The sequence below is a fragment of the Falco peregrinus genome, chromosome 2 (genome assembly GCF_023634155.1).
Source record: "Falco peregrinus isolate bFalPer1 chromosome 2, bFalPer1.pri, whole genome shotgun sequence".
In the NCBI taxonomy this organism is placed as follows: domain Eukaryota; kingdom Metazoa; phylum Chordata; class Aves; order Falconiformes; family Falconidae; genus Falco; species Falco peregrinus.
The window spans coordinates 47,316,755-47,338,087 of NC_073722.1; the positions used below are offsets into that span (position 1 = coordinate 47,316,755).

At 36.2% G+C, this 21,333-nt stretch overlaps 1 protein-coding gene across 1 annotated transcript in view; it reads right to left on the reverse strand.

Annotated features, from left to right (window-relative positions):
• Nucleotides 1–1,301: 1,301 nt before the first annotated feature.
• POLN (DNA polymerase nu) overlaps nucleotides 1,302–21,333 on the reverse strand; it is a 106,202-nt gene continuing 86,170 nt past the window's right edge. The window contains exons 22-24 of the mRNA XM_055795448.1: nucleotides 15,717–15,784; nucleotides 6,727–6,788; nucleotides 1,302–3,866 (exon numbers count right to left, since the gene is read on the reverse strand). Of these exons, the coding sequence (XP_055651423.1) occupies nucleotides 3,798–3,866; nucleotides 6,727–6,788; nucleotides 15,717–15,784 (199 nt within the window). The 3' untranslated portion in view covers nucleotides 1,302–3,797. The remainder of the gene's footprint in view (nucleotides 3,867–6,726; nucleotides 6,789–15,716; nucleotides 15,785–21,333) is intronic.

The window sequence follows — 21,333 nt, forward strand, 5'->3', positions numbered from 1 at the left end:
GGGCTTTTTCTTGATCATTATCAAGAACAAATGATGTCCTGGATGCTCTAGCAGATTCATTCTCTCAATCTACTCTCTGTTTTCAAAAACTGAGAGGGTTTTTTTTCTCTCCTCACATTTAAAATGTCTTGCTCACATCAAATCTGAGACCAGTATTTGAACTATGGTTATTATCAAGTTGGATCAACATTCAAAATCAGAGTCCTGCCATTCCATGGTGGTATGTGGACATTGAAAGATCCAAGTCCTGAGCAGGTATGTATTTGCCATGCTATGCCTATGCAAGTGCCAGAAAATAGCTGTGCTCTTGCACTTCTCACAGACACCAAGTTAAAGTGTTTTCAAATAGTATTCCTTCCCTACTACGCCACATGGGAAATGAAAAGATTTACAGATGCTCTAAGGGAAGATTCAGGCCACCAAAGACACAACTGAAATAAAACCCAAAGACACAAATCAGTTCAAAAGGGGTTATTACTGTGTTCATAGAATCAATTAATGAAATTTCTGCCCACAAAAGATAACTGAAACTAAGGAGACCCAGCTATTCCCCTCTCCCCATCTATCCTGTGATCTCCCACACTCATTGTATCAGTACTTTTGTAGGGTTCTGCACTTAAAGAGAAGATCTGTTTCTTGCTCTCCCAGTACCTCTTCATAGGTTGTAAGAAAAAGGGAATAATTTTAGAGATCAAATTGAGACTTTTAAGGACTGAAAAGGGCTCTTATGATTGCTCCTGCTCCAGCTTATCCATGTTTTACAGTCCTTTTCATGCAGAACCAAAATAACCTGAAAAGGTGGTCATTTATTATAATAAGGGTCTTGAGTCCTCTGGTGTGAAATTATTGTGCCACCCAAAAGGAATTCCTGGCAGTCCTCAAATACATAATACTTTCACCTGTATTTATTTCAGAGGAAATTTGTGGTCAGGACTGGCCTTGCTTTCCCATAAAGGCTCTTTAGATTCAGGCATGCTCTAGGGTAGCTTGTCTAGGGTTTGGAAAAACTGCACTGCCTTCATTTTATAGTTATATATAGATCAGCACACAAGTGTGGTAAAACTGATGCCTTGTCCAGAGGACCTTGTTGGGAAACGAATTGCAAACACTACCTTATCTCAGCCAGCTTGTTCAAGGAAATTACTGCCATGCTAAAGAGATACTTACTTCTACAATTCCACAATTCAAAAAATCCAACAGTTCCCAAAACCTATATTGGGAAGGCAGTGGGAATGGATTGCGAAGTAAAAGAAATTGTCCCAAAGACACAGCATTCTTCTCATTATCTGGGATCTTACGAGTTAAAAACTAAGGAACTTTGAAGCCAAAGCATTTCAGAGAGGTCTCAGAAATCTAATAATCCACAGAATCTATACCTTAACACAGTAGCACAGGGCAGAGAGAGAAGACTAGATACTCACCTGGCTATCCAAGCAGAACAGAACCTAAAGATTAGAGAACATGTCACAGTATTTGTAATTCATAGTACAGCAGATACTGGTTGTACGTACACCAAAGAGCTCTGGTCCTCACCTAGCTACGCCAGAAATCTATATACGGTAATTCACTGACAGGCTGCAATTAGAAGAAAACACATTTTCTTTACTGAAGAATCTGTAGCACTGGAAAGATAACCTGAATTCATGGTACTCATCCTGTAAGTTGTGGGGACACAAACTGCACCAAGTCTTGAGATCTTGGTCATCACCAATCCTTAAAAATTATGCCAGTTTGCCTTTTGCTCTCACACCAGTGTATGCAGAATGAGCCCTCAGTCACATGTGATAAAGCGATGCCCTTATTGCTTGGTTCTCGTCCTTTTGTTAGCTGACTCTTTGTAAATTTAAAACCAGAAAGAAAAGTTGTAAAAGTAGAAGGCGTAAACCTGGTGCCCAGAGGAGCTCGCAGTTCTTCTCTGCAACACAAGGAGAACAAAATATTAACTTTGCCTACTGTATGACGATCTATACAAAGTGCATGTGTCTGGGGAACTGTGACTGGCAGTCTTCTGTGACGGGCTGTGTTTGAAAATTTGTTCTGTATGGTGACCTCTGCATTTCTGTAGCTTCATATTTGAACAGAAGTCAATTCACTGGACATGATCGAGATTCTCCATGTCCTTAAATGTGTCTCTGGTTTTTGGTAGGCTGAAAGGTATGCCTAGTATTGCTCAGGCCTTGAAAAAATACGCTTCTCTATCTGCATCCAAAGAAACATACACAAAGTTGAAATCAGCTGGGAAATGTACAGAAATGTTGATTTCTTTCATATAGTAGAAAGGTTAGCAATGTAGCCTTCGAGAAGCAAGGCTTAATTAGTACAGGCCCCCTGAAAACAGCAGGTCCTCAAGAGGAGTGAAACAGATGAGAGAGTAGAACATTTCACACTTATTCAATGCCACTGCAAACACAGAAGGCTTGAAAATGGCAAAAAGCAGAAGAAAATTTGTACAATCTCTTCTCTGTTGGAAAGGTGGAATCAGACCCTCTGCTCGCATGACCTGGTGCAGTGTCACAGCCATGCAGGCTGGACTCTCCCCCAACTGAACAGCTGACTACCAATTAATATGTAGAAGGTTCTGACTTTGCTTGCATGACCACTGCTAAGAACTAATTTTAAGAGCTGACTGGCTCATTTGAGCTGGCAGGTTACATGTTATTAATATGCAACATAAGAAAAACAATGTTTAATAGTTCAGTGCTTTTAAGTGCAACGTAGAATTGTTCAATGATACAACTTTAAACTGCTGCAAAATCTCTGTAACAATAGACTTTTAAAATTTAAATTATATTACTTTGATAATTTGAGGTCTCATGCTGAAAGATACTGAACACTGCTTAAAAGTTTTGTGCTTGACTTCAGCTTCTAAATAACAAGTAGACTTTTTTGGAGGACAGTCTCATATTCCACAAGCATGGAGGCAGAATTTGGCAACCAGTAATGTTATGAAACAAACCCATTTAAAGAATAAATTCTACAGAAAACCCGTATATCAGTAACAAATCCAAACATTAAAGTAGAAACCTGAATACTAAAAAGTATAAGGCTGAATCCCCAAATTTATCTTAACAATATTTAGCATTACATCAGTAATAAAAATAATAGATTAGGCAAATCTGTACTACTTCCTCTAAAGTACGCTAAGGCTACAGTGTATAAACTGAGTTTGAAATTAATTGGATTGACAACAATCTGGTTATTTTTCATGCCTTTAGGCACCCAGTTTTGTTTACCTGTTTTGCTCCAAAATCCTAAATATAAATTAAGTTGGAGACTCTTCATTTCCAAAGAACTTTTTTTAAGTCTGTGGAACATAACAATTAATATGTGATGCAAACTGAGCCTTCTACTCACAAAATATAAAATAAGCCGAACACAACAGTTAAGCACTTGCTGGTACAGCTCAAATAGTGCCAGATTAGAAGTATTTTTACGCAAGCTCTTCAGAAAATATTTAACATTAAAGTCTAAACATCCATCTAACTCAAACATATTTGCCATGTTCCCAAAGGGTTAATGTTGTCTTGCTTCATTTCTTACATGTAGTAATTTAGCTCTGAACAAAAGCAGCTCCCTGCTGGTTACCTTGGCTAAAGGAAACACAATGAACTGGTAAAAACCAGTTTTATCTCACTGCTGTTGCCTAGGGCTACAGACAAAATGAAGTAAAAAAATTCACATGCAGAGTATTAGGTGCTTATGAAAGATCCAGCAGCGCTGTTGCCTAGTGATTCAGTGAGGAATCAGCATAGGCCAATGAGGTGTATGGGTACTGAATAACATCCCCGATGACTGCTCTACATCTCCTGCAATTCTGTCATACACCCCCATGATTTCCCTGTGGTAAGAATCACTTTCAACGGAACCTGTCAGAAAAAAAAAAAAAAAAATTAAACAAACAAATACATCACATATAGTAAGATTACTATTTTTGCTTTTCCATTTGGATGTTGATACTGCTTTAGACTACATGCCTATCCAATATGAAATGTCCCTCATATCTATTAATACTTAATTATCATTACAATTTTAATTAAAATACCTTAACAATTAAGACTAAACTTCAGTTTTGAAATTGCAAATACATGCTACTGAATTGCAAGGAACATGCTAAAGTAAAATTCATCTTACTACACTTCTCAAAAGACCTACAAAATCAAGAGTGTTTATAATCAGCAACCTTGTTAGTAATGCATAAAGATACTAGGGTTTTTTTATCATCCACTTTTCCAATTCTGGGGTGTTTTTGTTGTTGCTTTGGTTTTATTTCAGTTTGTTTTGCAGTTACTGGTGCTCTGTTACACAGTAGATGTTCTGACATGAAAGCTGCCTCATTAGCAAGGACTCTATTTTGGAAAAGAAGCTACTTCAAAGATAAAGCAACCTTCTCCTCAAAGAAGAAAAAGAAATCTCTCCCATTAAGATTGTGTGTGTGCTCTACTTTAGTGACATTTTTCCTCCATGTTAAAAAATAATATTCATATTAACAGAACACATAATACATATTTAGCTGAAGCAAGTGTGCTGAAGGAGAGCAGGAGCACTTCACAAAAATCTTTTCATCTTCAACACTTCTAACCCTTAAAGACATTTTCTTACTGTATAGAAGGGTAAACAACATGAACAGAAATGCAGATTTTTTTTTGGTTTTTTTTAAAGATCCCTCTCAATTTCTTCCCTGAGATCAAGCTGTTGGTACTTCATGTTGTCTATCTGGCCTCTGCCATCAATACATTCATGACCTATTCACTTAGAGTATCCTTATGATACATCTACAGTAGGAGTAAAAGTATGTCATGACTCCTACAGTAATTTGCTCAGGAAAAGGAAACCAAAGCAAGGGTAATGAAACACTTATCTCCAAATACTTCTAGTGCCTATTAGAAAGTCCTAATCTTTGAAAACCCCAGACAGCTACCTATTGTCCAAGAACGTGTTTCTTTTCACCTGTTAAAAGGTAGCTGTTGTTTAACAGAGAATTACTGTTCTTATAGGAATGCCACATTGAATCCATTTGCTAATGCATCGAGATGAATTTGTCAGTGTGTGACAGTAGACAGACAGAGGTGAAAGAAACTGTGTTTTAAGATGGTGTCCCATTCTGTCCACAGGACATTGAAACCTTCTGCCAGTTCATGGTTAGTCTGAAATACATAACACTAAAATGATATTCTGCCCATGTAACTATGAACACTCTCATTAACCATGCAAACATTTGTCTTTCTTAGAAACCTATTAAATTGTTCATATTTTATTTCGTGGCAATGACTTCCTCAAGCAAAGTATAAACAATGTTGCCTCTGACAAAGTCACCAAAACGTCTCCTAGAACTATCAAGGAAGGACTTCAGCATTGCTATTCACTTTATATACCGTCAGTAATACCATATCTGATTATTTCAATGAATGTTACAGCAGCATGATTACCAGGTGTCCGATACTGTCATTAAAAATATTTAGATACTGTTATTCACGGTGTGCTGTCTCACTTCTTTTTTCAAGGAGTTTGTAACAAAAGAAGCTAGGCAAGCACAGGTGTATAATGTAAGCAACTTATAAAAATGCGGTTTAAAAGCTTGGGAGTATCAGTGCAAGAAACGTATAATCCCAGTATGGCCAAAAGGTTTCACTTGGCCAAATCTGTTAAACAGGAGTACAAGTTCTTACACGGGTTAAGTGAACAGCGAGGGGGGGATTCCAGTGTGGAAAGGAAAAAGAGTAATTTTGATCTCAGATACCCCTCATTAGCCTCACTTTTTGGGGAAAGATGCACTCCATAGGGACCCAGAAATATGTAAGACCTCCAGAGAAAGCCTCACACAGTGGCCGAGATGCTGAAATAGATATAGAACATCTGGAGGAAGAAATATAAGCAAGAACTTATCTCGTAGTTTTCTTTTTCAACCGTTTCCATTAGTGCAAGCGTGTACGTTTCCAAACCAAACTGCATCAACTTTTTTCTGCCTCCAAATTTTGTTCAGTAATACTGCTGAATGACTGGTCTGGCAACAGCAAGCACTCCATTTCTCAGGAAACTGGAAACCATAAGTTTAGGGATTCCCAGGAACTATAATTTTTTATTAAACAACAAAAACTGAGCAGTAGGCTAGGGTAAAGAGTACCAGTCTTGTAGAGAGAAAAATGTAATTATTTTACAAAATAATTACAATGAGGTCCAATAACTAGATAGATACATTAGCTGTGTAGCTATCTACTCAGTTTTTACAAATGTTCTGGTAGATGATGTCCTATACTTTAAACAGTGGCCAATGATTTTGTCTGCTTTAGGCATTAGGCATCCACAAAAAAATGTTAAAAACCCAGTTTTCTAAGTGAAAATTACTGAAGAAAGATCTTTTGCAATAATTTTTCAGCAGTAATGAATGCTTGGGACATTTAGAAAGTCTTTAAAGGCAGATATTTCTCACTCTACCACACCCAACTGAAATTTCATGGCAATAAACAAAATAGATTTTTAAATTACCATACTACATTGCTAAGACAAGGAGTAGACAACAATCACACTTTGCAAAATGGAAGCTGAGAGTTTTTTCCAGTTATTTTCTTTTAGAATTTTTATAATAGTTTAAAAAATCAATTACCAGCAAATATGAAAATGAAACTATTGAAGTGAAAGGGAAAATAGTTCTCTAGATTCTTAATATGAAGATAACATACAAAGCTAAGTATGCCTAAGATGGTAATGGAAATTCAGAATTGTCCCTACCTTTAGTGGCACTTCCAAGGCTGTGGTTTGCTGCAGGGATTCCATTGTTCTTTTTACCAGTGCTGTAAGGTAAATTTGGAAACCTTCAGCTTTGTTTTCCATGTTAGAATTTTTATAGAGGAAAAAAATTTACATACTTTATATTCTGTTATATAATACCCGCATTTCTATATTAAAAAAAAATAATATTTTTTGAGATTCTTTTAAAGTTAAATTTAATGTCTTGTGGAAGGTTCAATTTCTTATTTTAAATTGATTTTTAGGGTGTAGGGTGAAATTCAAAGAAGTATTTAACTTACATATCCCATAAATACAGCACTAATGTGTTCTAAATAGAGGTACAGCATGTCTGAGTGCTCTATTTTTCAGCTTTCAAGTTCAGTACTTATATGTTTGGTTACATTTTATGTATTTCAATTTTCTTGTGCAGCCATAAAACTTAATCTAAAAAAAAAAAAAAAAGCTAGGAAAAAAATACTAGAAGTCTGAACTGTCTAAAATATTACTCTTCAAAGTAAAAGGATCAGAACCAAATGTAAAAAACTCCTCTCTGTGGGACAGTGGAGCTATCAAGAATCCAAATAATTAAACTTCATTATGATTTATGTAACTTAACAACTCATCATGTCATAACACTATGCTCACTATTACTGTGAAAATGCATCTATAATTATTCCAAATCAATCATTTGGGATCATATTTGTCATCCTTGGTCATGCCAATTAGTGTTTTGCTTGAGAAAGATCGCTACCGCAACACAATATTGTTCTAATAAAAATCAAAAAGAGAATCAATGGATAAACAGCATCTAAAAAGAGAAGTAACTTTTGGCTAGCGAAAGTGAAATAGGAATACCCGGCAGCCTTAGAACAAAAGTTATAAAGCAATTTCCACAGCTCTGACAGAATGGTTGACTAAATAATACATGTCATCATGTGCCCCACAGAACTGAGAACTATGCAATATGTGGTGGTAACTGCTAGACCGAAACCCACATGATTACTTGGAAGGTTTCTTTGAAGTTATCCCTCAATGCACATCACAGTTCTTTTGCAGCTGATGTTAGATGCAAAGGAGCGACAAGAACTCTTAAGCAGCTGTGTATGGTTGCTGCTCCCGCTGCTGCCAAAACCTTTTCTAATGATGCCAGCAATGAAAAGTAGTCTGCAATATTTTGTGTTACATCGGTGACGCTGAGGGTGGCTTGATGATGTTAAGGATAGCTAGCTCCTGCCTGAACAGAAGTGGGGTGCTCAGACCATGCTGGCTCACTCTGACTTCCATGCTAATGAGCTGTCATAAGATTGTCCATGAAGTCCAAATTATGTAGTAACACAAAAGATCAGTGGCTGAAGTGTCAAAGCTGAGGAAACAGAGACATTTGTTGACACATCTGTGTACAGCTATACCTATATATTTGCTTCATGTTGGATTTGAGGTAGTTTATGGTCCAGTGTAGAACGTAACATCAGTTTTGGAAAGCAGAAACAAAAACTGCAACCACAGACTGTGAAAGGGGAAGCGCTGACCCAAGTAATTATCCATGTAAAATCCAGTCCAAGTCGACATAGCTATTAATAGAGAAATGTTGGACTGTCTCCGTCTTGAGAAGCCCACTCTGAATTTAAACAAGCTGCCAGCTCCAGGAGGTCAGCAATGCAGCAGACGTCAGGGCATTCCAACCAGGTGGCATGCCTTCAGAAGGCTAAGTGGATTGCCAGTCAGTCCCTGGGTAAACATTTTTTCCATCGGTAAGCTCCCTACCAGGCTACGACCGCACAAAGCTTTTGTGAGAGCGTTAACATCTGGATTCTTCACTTCTCATGCAGAATCACTCAGCTCTGTATGTCGCACCAAGGCACTTAGGAAGGGCACACTCAGCTCTGTACAATTTACTATTTTTTGAGCTGTTAGACAAATAAACAGCAATAGAGTATCAGGGCAACAGAAGGAATATGACTTTTTGACAAAAAGAGCTCCAATAGACAACAAAAGATGGAACATGAGTTAGCAGCATCTACTTATGGATTGAAAGCTGTGAGCGGTATGATAAAGGATGCTGTCTGCATATGCACTGAGTTAGACCAGTTTCCCCCTGGTTCTCTAGACCACTGAACTTGACCAGTTCTCTCCCATATAACTTTTATCCCTAAAAGGGGATTCATGGTGGCAGCAATGATTGCAACACTTGTCTCTCTTGGTTCACACAGTTTTCACTTTAAGGCATCTGGCACAATCAGAATTCTGCTGCATTCTTAACTACTCTTAATTTTAAAAAGCTCATATTAAAGTGGCCACATCAGTGAACAAACTTAATGGTTCCTCATTCATTTTGACAACCCATTAAAAATCTCTCTATGGGTTTGCTCCATTTTGTACATTGCTTTTTTCTGTGTCAGTTCAGTTCCATGTTCTCTTTCTCATTGTCACCCTGACTTCTCCATCTCTTCCCACTGTTTAGCCAGTGGCATAATAAAGCCATTCATTTCAAGAAATCTGAAGCTGTTTTGCCTGCATTTCAGCCTTTTGAAATCACACCTTTGCAAGCATCCAAAAGATTTGCCTACATCTACTTTACAACAGATTTTGAATGAAATAATAAATATATGATAGCAGAAATATCAAGAAAAGCTAGAATACCATTCCTGTTCAGTAGTCTGCCAAGACAGTACACAGTGAAGAAGGAAGCATTTAAATTAAATAAGTCTTTGCACAAAAATAAATAGGTAAGTTGGTTGAATACATTTTTGGCTGGAAATTTAAAGTTCTAGATTTCGGAGAGATGAAACTCTGGAACAGTCTCCCAGTGGAATAATTTTTTGTACGGAGATGATCATTTATAAAAGAGACCATATGCCATGGTGGTATGTAATTGCAGGAGAGGTTCCTTTCAGACCTATGTATATAATATCTGATTCTCCTGCTACTCTCTCACATCACCTTGAAAATGTCTTTCTCAAGGCTCAAAATAAACAATCCAGACATACACAACTGTATCTTCTTTATCTCATATACATTACACAGTGTGGTCACTAACAAAAGTGACCACAATGTTTAGAGAGATCTGTCTCTACCACTCTTAATTTTTTGCTTCTTTTCTAAGATTTATATTGGAGGCTTTGGGGATAATGATTATTTCTGTTCAGTCAAGAATCTAGTAAATCTAGGGCACATAAATTATTAATTTTCAAATGTTCCTTTGCAGCCAGCCATATACCGCAATCTGTAAAATGCTGTTCTCCCAACCTTTGCAACTTCTGTCTCAAAATCCATAGTCAGCAATTATGAGATTTGTTGATTATACTCATCCTGGAATGCTTTGTAAGTGCTAAGTATGTTATGTTAAAATACTATGTATAAAATAAAACTAGTGACAGTGAAGTGAAGAGATCATAAAGGAGCTGAAATTTTAACATATGTTTTAACATATATTAGATTTTCTTGAGACTGGCCAGAATAAATATGCGTATTGAAAGTGTTGTGAGTAGGAACAAAGAAAAGACATGCATGCCTGCTGTGGAACAAAAGCTTATTTATCCCTATTGAACTGAAGACATTTTTCAAGCTCACTCACCTATGAAATTATGACTCCAGAAGCATGTCAAAGCTGGCCAGACATATGATCTATGGAATAGGGATTTTTGCAAATGGAAAGCTATCTGGAGGCATCTTTAGTTTATGCACCAGTGTTTTTCAAGTTAGAAAAAGGCAGCTCAGAGGACAGAAAATGTCACTAACTTGTGATGACTAGTTCATTCTTTTGTCCTTCTGTTACTTGAGTCCCCTTTTGAACATGTGCACTTTTTTATGCAACTGCCTCAGTACCCGTTAAGTGGGAAATTGTAGCAGAACAAAATGAAATTTCATGGAATTTGTACATGAGTCAAAAATTTGTATATGAGTCAAATTCATATTGACAGATTTTTAAAAAATCTAAGATACTGTTCTTTAGGTAGTCATAATCTTAACTGATCTTCATATCAAAATAATTAGGCTTAGTTTTTTTGATTTTTTTTCTTAGACTGCTTCTTTTAGTGTTCTTACATTTAAAGTATTTCAGCTGAAATATTTTATATCTGGTAAAATACCAGAAGAATAGTTTAAAACTATATGTTTTACATATGTGGCAAATGTAAGAACAGGTGCAGAAACTAACTTCTTTAATTCCATCAATAATGTATGATTATAAGTTAGTTAGAAAAAAACACCTTTAAAAATTGCCTTAATGCACTGTGAAATTGAATACAAAGTAGTGAATGCACATATTTCTACAAAATATGTTATTTCAAGTACCACGTATTTTTGATTTAATTTTCCCACTAATGTATGCAATCAAGCAAGCACAGTGACAGGGAACAACGCACAGTAATCATCACTGGCAAAGTTCACCTTTCAAATTGACCAGGTATATATGGAATACACATCAGAAGCCAAATCTTGCAGTTGTTACAATAAGTATCTCTGTACTGTAAAAAAAAAAAAAAATCTGCATTTCTTTACCTCAAAGTGTGCTCCCCCTTTTAGCAGTAATACATTCACAATAATCCAAGGGCAAAGAGGCATTTTAACTAGAGCGTGGAGAGGTAGTCTCAGAAATAGCCTCCAGAAAATGAAAAATTGGATTCTGCAGCAATTCCTGAGCACTCTTCCAGTGTCCCTAGACAGACTCACAGTTTGATCTGGGGACAGTCTGTCTACCTGATTACACAGACTTCAGAACTCAGAGATGCTGAGCCCTCTCAGATCCAAGAGGCCAGTTTTTGGCATTCCCAAAATATCATCTGCCTTTCTGCTTCCTGGGCTGCTGGAGAGCTCAGAATGTGAGGAAACCAGACAGGCAAGCTGGCTAGAAACCAAGCAGATTATTGATGGTAAAGCTGACAGTCTTCTGCCAAAATTGAACCAATTTCTGCCAAATGTTTTGTTTTGATCTTTCCAGGCACCCTCTAACAGAAAATGAGGATTTGTAAAACGCTCTTTTGCTGTCTTGTTCTTGCCCTAAACAGAGAATAGAGGCAAATAATATGCCACGTTTTTTGTTGAAAATCACACAATTTAGAGTAGTACATGCTTTACTGTGTTCCAAAAAATGTCAAAGCTTGGACATTCAGAGCCTTGTTATAAATAAATGATGTTTTGCCTTGTCCATGCAGAGTGAACTGTATGCATACTATAAAACTGTGGATGATGGATTCTGTTTGAAGAAGGTATTCTTCTGAAACTAAGATAATGTGTAGCTTAAGTTACATGCAGTATTTTGTGCAAAAGTAGATATTAGAAAAAAAGAACATCTTATTGCTTGCCCCTTGTTCATCAAATTTAAAAGATTCAAAATCATCTGTTGGGCACAGATTATTAGATGCACTATAAACTGGATTTCTGTATACTGAAAAGTGCTGAAAATTCTTATTGTGGCTTAGGAAGTCCTAAGCAGGAATAGAGAAAGCACCAGCATTATGATTGCCTTGCGACAATTCTCAGCCTCCACTCCAGAGAGTCTTGGAAGCAAATAGACATTTTCATGTTGTAAAACAATACAAAACAGACACTTCCATAAGGGAAATGCTGCCGAGAAGCTTATGTTCTGTGCTGCAATCTAATTTAAATAATCTATTTACTTTTATTTTCTTCATTTATAAATCTATTTTAAGATTTCATATCCATTCTGCAAATAAGAAAACTGAGACACATGTATTTGTTTTTGCTTTCCTGAAAAAGTAGACCAGAAGCATGACCAGAATCAGAATGCAGTACCAGAATAGTAGGCCATTGCTTGTTGGATCACACTAAATGCAAGAGACTAACACAGCACTGAACTGTAGTCCATTAAAGCCATCAAATACTACTCTTTAGCTTTAAGTCCACATCTTTACCAAGCTTTGTGAGCGTACAACTGAGATTTCTTTCTGGATCATTAAGCTGCAGGCTGGAAACTGCAAGTCAGCAGATTCTGTAATTTAAAGTTTGTGAATGGACAAAAGCTCATTAGATATGTAAAGACAAAGCTGACAGCTAAAGAATATTGGCAAATGAAGGTAAGAAGAGTAAGGACCTAAAAAAAAAAACTTTGGATAAAGGGATAAAAAACATATTTGGCATTTCAAAGCACTGAAGTGAATTAGGAGCATACATCCTACTGACACTCCTTTGGTTTAAAACTCACATACCTAATCTGTTACCTCAGCTAGCAGCTCCTGAAATAATTGGAAAAGACTAGGAGAAAGGAGTCTTCCTATTTAGTTTCATCTGAAAGGAATCTAGGTCAACCGCTCTCAGACTGCTCTGTGATGTGAACCAAAACTGTTCACACCATGGACTGGGGACAATAGGGAGATCTGCTTCATCAACATCCTTCTGACTGGAAGTTACATGCTAGTGCAGATGCACCCTTTCTCTGCCTATTCAGATCAAGCAAAATCCTCGTTAATGACACTGAAGAAAGAGCAAGATTCAGTCACTTTTAAGATAACCTGGATTAGTTCTGTGGCCAGTAGCAGAACCGTTTACAAAACACAGAATCACAGGATGGCTGAGGTTGGAAGGGACCTCTGGAGGTCATCTGGCCCAACCTCACTGCTTAAGAAGGGCCACCTAGAACCAGTTGCCCAGGACCGTGTCCAGACAGCTTTTGCGTATCTCCAAGGACAGAGACTCTCCAAACCCTTTGGGCAACCTGTGCCAGTGCTCAATCACACTCATAAGGAAAAGAAGGAACCTCCTGTGTTTCAGTTGTGCCCGTTGCCTACGGTCCTGTCACTGGGCACCACTGGAAAGATCCTGGCTCTGTCCTCTATGCCCCCTTCCTTCAGGTATGTATATACCTTAATAAGACCCCCCCTAGCCTTCTTGTCTCCAGGCTGAACAGTCCCAGTCTGCAGCCTTTCTTCATAGAAGAAATGCCCCAGTCCCTTCATCACCTTTGTGGCCCTTCATTGGACTTTCTCTGGTCTGTTCATGTCTCTCTTATACTGGGGAGGCCCAGAACTGGATGCAGTACTCCAGGTTTCACCTCACCAGTGATGAATAAAGGGGAAGGAAATAAATGAATGAAGAAATCAAGAAGGAAATTAATGTCTTGGGTTGGTCTTTAGTGTTAAGAAAAAGACTGTTAAGTTAGTGTTAAGAAAAGTGGTATCACTCTTCTGAGGTGAGTGTATCTGAAAGTTACTGTAATGCAGAATTTTCTTTTTTTCTTTGCCTCTTAGGGCAAAGTAGAGACAAACCTAAAAATCAATCTTCAGTCAGCAGATTGAAAGTGGAATTCCATCTTGAACACTCAAGCTTGGCAGTCTATGTTAAGTGCAAAGATGATTTCCAAGATTTTTCAGACCTCTAGACTGCCCAGGTCCATTTCCTAAAGGTCATCTTAGCAACTTCAATTACATGGTGATAGCTTTGAAGCAGAAGAAGGAATTTACAGTTATGTTTTTTCTGCACACTGCAGCTAAACATGGAGGTATGCCATCTAATTATAGTGGTGTGTAGAGCAGACACATTTGAGTATTTCAACTGGACTCTTTTTGTGTTTTCTGAAAAAAGCCTCTAGTCATCATGTTTTTATAGTGGGATAATTTATTACTGTTATTCACACAATGGCTAGAGTTTTTTTCCATTATACTGGCAAAGTATTGATTCTGTTGAATTTACTACAAATTCATACTAGTGGCAGAGATCAGAATTTGACCCAATGAGGGCAGCATCTGTGATTTTCTGTATGTGTAAGCAACCATGAATAATTTTTATCTTTTGGGTATAATATTAGCTCTATACTTAATGCAAATTGATTTAAAATAAGATAATAAAGATTCTTCTATGCTGTCTTGTAGATCTTATTCAACATGCTACTAACTCTGAAATTGGCACTTTTAGACATTGGCCTTTTCTGAGTAGATACTGCAATCTCTCATAAATTGTACAGTTTTTTTTAATTTAAACCAGATTTGAACTCCTGTTTTAGAGTTCAAATGTTAATATATTAACCTAATTCATTATAATGCCCCTAATATATTGAACTTAAATATTTCTCAGGTTCTTTGTTTTGATTAGATGGAGGTTTAATGTTCTCATTATGAACTAATACCCACAAGAGGGATCAGTGATGAAATGAGACTAATATGGCAAAATGTACTGTTTAAATGAATGCAACACAGGAAGGTGCAATTAATTTTTTCTTAGATGCTTAGTTTATAATGGAAGATATTTCTTGTATTGGTTCTGTTAAAATATTCGTGACAGCATGCTAATTGTTTTAGCCAAAGGCATTGTTGGGCTTCAAACTAGACCAAAGTTTGTGAATAAACATTTGGTACCTACAGCAATAAATCCACTACTTATTGGAGAAGAGACCTAACAGCTTCCTATGCGCCCTCGTTTGCTAGCTAAATTTGTACCAGATGCTGAGACAAACTCTGGCTTAGGAAATAATGCCTGGAAGTAAGCCAGATGAGAGGATAAAAATGTAGGCAGGCACTTTTACTAACCCTTAACCTTGAAAGTTCCATCATAAAGTTCTTTTAATATAAAAAAAGCAGTAAACTAACTTAGAAATTACAGGATGTTACATTCTTACATTAAGAATTTCACACTTCTTTATGTAACAGGCCCCACTAATAAGTATTTAGGAAGTTACTTTCCAAGCCATTCTTTTTAAGCTGGTTTATTTCCTTCTAAAACCCTCTGAAACGCCGGAGAAAGTATTATTATTTAGCTTTACAGGATTCACATATTACATGAGGGAACAGTTTTCTTGATAAGAAAACTAAACACAAATAATCATGTTGATGAACTCCAGATGAGGGGTATATCATGTTTTATCTACTAAGAGTCAGTGGAGGAAAACATTCAGAAAAATCTGCTTAGTATACATTTTTTTAATCATGAGAATCAATGTGCTACTTCTTGTTACCTTAATTCTTTATCATCTGAAAAATTACAGGTTATAGGGAGAGAAAAAGGTGTGGGGGAGAAAGAGCAAGAGAGATTGTATTTACCTGAAAATTCCTGAACTTGAGAATCTTCTACTTCAAACAACAACTCATCATGAATCTGGGCAATTAACCTGAAAATGTTCAGACATTTTAGATAACTTGCAAGAAATTTCTAACAGTGCTTTCCATTCATATCACCAACTAATTGTCATATGCACAATGGATACGTTGAAATGAAAATAAACATCCTACAAAAATGAGAAAATAATCAATAGAGTTAAAAGGATTGCCACTCCACATACTCTGAAAACATAAAGGCAATGGTTGTAAACCCAGACTGTGCTTGCTAGCTTACAAATGTCATTCAGGGATTTAATGAGGTAACAAGGTATTACTTAAAACCAATGTAATTTGCAGCAAACTGCAAGAAATTATAGAGACAGACTTTGATTTGTCAATATAGCTTGGTTTTGTCAAGTTGAGTTGGAAAAAACGTGGTTGCAAATGTGCGGTTTTACTAATGCAACAGTCAATAGTAAGAGTACTTGGCTCACTGGTATACCAATGTTAACTCCTAGTTGGCCAGTGACTTGAGTCCTTTCCAGGAAATAATCCTTTCACTTAAGTGCAAAGTAGGGTGTCCTCATGCTGACAAACAAATGGGTCAAAGAATTAAAACGTAGGCACAGATACACAACCTGATCTGTTCCCTCTGTTATCAGGACAGTTGCCTTCATAAGGACAGAGTGTATAGTTGAAAGCAGTAACATCTTGAAAGCCATGCAACAACATATACCTGAGCTCTTCAGTTAGAGCTGTTTTGTAATTAATTTATATACTTCTGCTTTGTTTTTCTTTTTGTCTGTATTAGCTCTATATTGATAGGTCTCTTGCACATGGACTGTGACTTAGTTGTTCAGTGCTTACAGGAACAGCACCCTGAACTGTTGGTTTGGGTGAAAAGTACTTACACAATGGAAATAATAAATTTGATTGAATCAAGTCCACAGCAGAATAGACATAAATTAGCACATACAATCCCTGAGTGTAGGTCTCACTCAAGAAGGAAAAATACTGCATATCTGATTAGACTGTATTCCTACTAGGTTAATTTTATTACCTCTTATTGTCTGTCATGAAACTGTACCACCTATTTCCAAATTGCTTCGCAATTTGTATATAAAATTTAAATTAAATTCCCATTGTAGCCTTTTCTTAATACCTAGCAGTTATTCAAGTAAATAATTCTTTACAAATGGCTGAAACATCAACATGGTTACTACTTACAACTTTCCACAGCTTTCAGGAAAATATCCTAAGATAATTTCACACTGCCTTAAATTACAATGTGACATTGACTAACAGTGTGGTGAGCTCTAATAATAGATCTTAAATTATTAGTCACTTACAACACAGTCAGAAGCAGAGTGAAACAGATTAACATATTTCTAATAGGAAATTGGGGCACAGGATAAAAAAAAAAAAAAAAAAAAGATGAAAAGACCAGGTTTATCTGTAGCAAGAGAATACAGTTACAGGAGAAGTTATAATTTCCAATGCAAGTAAATTAATTAAAGCAAGAGATTCCTCATAATCTTTGAAATGCCATGTAAAAAGATATAAATCAGAAAGAACTGTGATCATTAAATATGAATATTCTGTGAACCAATCAAGTAAGTGAAAATAATAGCATTGATTAAATCAATGCAATAAAAATGTTATAGACTGGTTATTATTTGCAATAGAATAGAGTCTTATGCCTTCAGTCAGGATTACAGCACCATATATTCTGAATATTTGGTAAGGAAAAGTCCTTTCTTAGAAGAACTTACAATATACATCAAAAATTTTATCATAAATTTATCAGGATCTAGGAATGGAGGAAAAAGAACTGGATTTTCAAAATCACTCAGCATTTGATTAACTGATCACATCATGCTAAAAGTAAAACCAACTTCAGGAGGAGCAGGGTTGGACCAGAGGTCAGCACTACCTTATGTAAGTCAGAAAACCTGTGGAAGTAAAACTGTGGAAGCAGTGTGAACCGAAATAAAAAATTCTGTCTGGACAGCCCAGTAGACTTGACACAACTCCACATGTTCCGGTTCATCTACTGAAAGCAGCACAGCTATTTTAGCTTGGTTCTCCATCTGTGCTAAAGGACCCTGTTTCTCAGTGCTTACCATCCTGAACAGCGCAGCCTACCAGCTCGGTTACATTGCCCATTAACTGAGGAATTGCACAGTGTTGCAGAATTACATCTATCCCACCTTAAACATCTAGTGATTAATTTGAAGTGCAGGACAATATTCTGTCTGCTAAAATACAGAATTAGAAATTATCATTGCTGGCTCTTTGTCTAGTTCTGCTACTCTCCTGCTAAGCAATGCACATGCAGTTAGAAAACGGGGATAGTAATTACCTCAGAGATGCTAGATCTAAGAAATAAGTATTTCTAACACATAAAGAACTTACCTAAGTTTTAATTAATATTGAACATGATTTCCTAACTTGATGATGAGAAATGCAATAGTATATATGCTCTCCTCCTTAATGTTCATCAAACAAGTTAGGTATTATTTTATGACCTCTTATAACTTTTTCTTATCCATTTCACATCACTTAATGGGTTCTACTTTTGCAGGTTTACAGTACAATGCCACCTGTATTTTTTCAGGGTTGTTAAAGTAATCACACTTACATGCAAATTGCTGTTTCACAGAAGGAAGCATTCAATTTGATATTAATACAGATGAAGGAAAAAATCAAAGCAATTTATACATTCAAAATTCAAAGCTCTCACCATTCCAGTACATGCACCCACCCACTCATTGCACACTATAAGTGAAAGAAGTTTGAAAAAAATCCTATACTTGTGCTTAATAGAATCATCTTCACTTTAAAGGAATACCGAAATAGCAAGCTCCTCTCATGATCTCTTGCTAAAAGGTATGGTAAACTAATTAGAAACTGTAAACCAGGAACAGACTAGTATTTTTGTTGTTCTACAGATGATAAGAATGCTTTTGATTTACAAGCTAAGATTTTATTAACTATTTTCTTGATTGCCTGCTGATTAGCCATATTTTTTTGAGTACACACATGATTTCTTTTCCTGAGAAACATGACCTGCCTCTGAGTATGACTGTGGTGTGGAAAGGAGATACTGTTACAACCTGCACCTTCAAATGGAGAAGTATTTCTGTGATTGCTAGTCTGAACATGGCTTTTGACAGCAGTTTAGAATGCCCAGCACACAATATCCTTCTTAAACTATTATGCTGCACTGTAGAATTTTAAAACAAAAATATTTTTTATTCTCTTCAACACTACATTCATCATTCTTCCAGTTTCCTGTGAAGCAACACAGAGACTAAACTTCTCAGGCCTTCAATGGATCCAACCAGTTATTACTACATCATAATTATATTACTGACTTAGATATGCCAAACCAAATTAAACTACCATCAAGATATTTTTTTTCATAGTATTCTATTTATAAGGCCATATTGCCTCTTATATTTATTTATTCTTGGTACCAGGCCAGTTTGTCTAATATAAGAACAAATGAGGATTTTGTTTGCTACTGTAAAGCAATGTATTCCAGATCTGAACCTCTCTGTTCTAAAGTACAGAATTGCAAGTTTTTCTGTGACTACTTCAAATGTGTTGCCGAGAAGTAAGTACACTATTGAACTGACTTCAACAAAACAGCTATTACCTTATTGTTGAACAACTGCATTTCTTTACCATTAAAGGAAAGAACATTTTGTCTGAACTGCAAAGGAGAGTGCAGTGGCATGACATGCTGCAGACTCAGCTGTAGGAATATCCCATAGAAGTGGCCAGCGTAGGATAGGAAAAAAAACCCAAACAAGATCATCATAGTAGTCTTTCTCAGAAGCAGTTTTTTAACAGCCATGTGCAGTGTTTCAGGCCATTACAATGTGCCAAGAGATGCTCAAACTAATTAAATTCATGCTCCTTCTATAGTCGAGGGACTAAGCTAGGCTCTGACTTAGATCTTCTGAATTGACATCTGGAATACCCCAACTCTATGCACTGACTTTGTGGAGGTACCACCTCCTAATACCTGAAGTTACACGGAGAACAGTCCTCTTCACATTTTTGTGATATATTTTTGTATCATTGGGGAAATTTTTACTGTTGTTAACAACACATTTAAACCATAACATGGTCTAGTTTTCCAGACTGGCCTGCATGAAGATTATACAAAATATAGACCACCAATGAATTTCTACAGACTAACTGCCAGTGAGTTTACTCCACTGTTTGGCAGCTGGCAATCCAGACCCACCACATGCCCATTCCAGACCCCTCAAAACTCAATCTCCATTGCTGTCTGTACTCAATTCCCTCAGCACAGTCCCTAACATTCCCATGGGAGGTCTAACAGCACAGGCAGCATGAAGGAAGGGAATGACACAGGCTAAGCCATACATGCAAGGTGCTAAGTCTATTGCTTAAAGAATATCTGAGAGGAACTCACATATTACATTAAGTTGGCTTGTTTAAAAGTTTGAACAGAAAATAAAATTTAAAATTGGGTAACCGGGGAAGTTTTAAATAAGAGGGTCCAATTGTCATGTATAATACAGTTGGAGTCAATGATCTTAAGGGTCTTTTCCAACCCAATTGATTCTATGATTCTATAAGGAAATAAGGGCAAATTTTTCTAAGAACCAGGCTGAGAGCCCGGACTGAAATAATTTACGATGCTTCCTGTTGGTTAGGCTCTACATCTTCAGAAAAAAAATGATGTGGCACCATCAGGTTGTCTGATTCTGAGCTAGTGTACGCAAGTGTAAAATTTCCATGAAAAATTACACTTTTTATTTCTGATTTGAAGACAAGCTGAGAATTAAATCATAACTGAACAAGAGATTTCCTAAAGCCAAAGGACTGTCTTTGGAGAAGGAGTAAAAAAGAGGAGTTAGTTGAAATACATCATAGCTTATTTGTTTGAGTAAAAATTCTAGTTAAACTTAAAAAATAAATCCCATAATGCATTACTTAAGAACATAAGAATGTTCATAGTTAGGTATTTACATAGATACAATAAAAAATGTATAAACATTAAAAAATTACTAAAAGCTCACTACTTTAAAAACGGTATTAATGATCACTTGGTAGCACAATAAACATTTAGAAATACTTTAAAAATCAGTCATTTTCTATTCACACATAGTTCTCTTCTTTTTTAATAAAGCAGTATGTCCCTGATCACTGAAATTAATACCATTTTTGGATATAACAGTATCAGATTTTATATCTCAAATATTAATACACTTGTCTGTCATCCTATGTTATCCCCTTTTTTGATATAATCAAATCAATCAATGATCAATAAAATAATCATCCAACTAGTGACATCAAGGTTTTTTCATTTTGAATCTGAAACCTCTAAATACATAATAGGAGACTTCAAAATAGCAGATGGGGGTACCTGATAAAAGCTTTGTATATAATGATGTTTAAAAAAAATCCCAAAAGAGCATAAAAGCTGTTAAATAGTTAAAAAAAAAAGGTTTAAAAGAATAAGATATTTTGAAGTCAGATAAATGGGGGAATATGAAAAAAAAAAAACCTTAAACAAATGGAAAGATGTTTTATTCTCTGTAATTGAAATAAAGAACTTCATGACTTGAGAAATTCACAC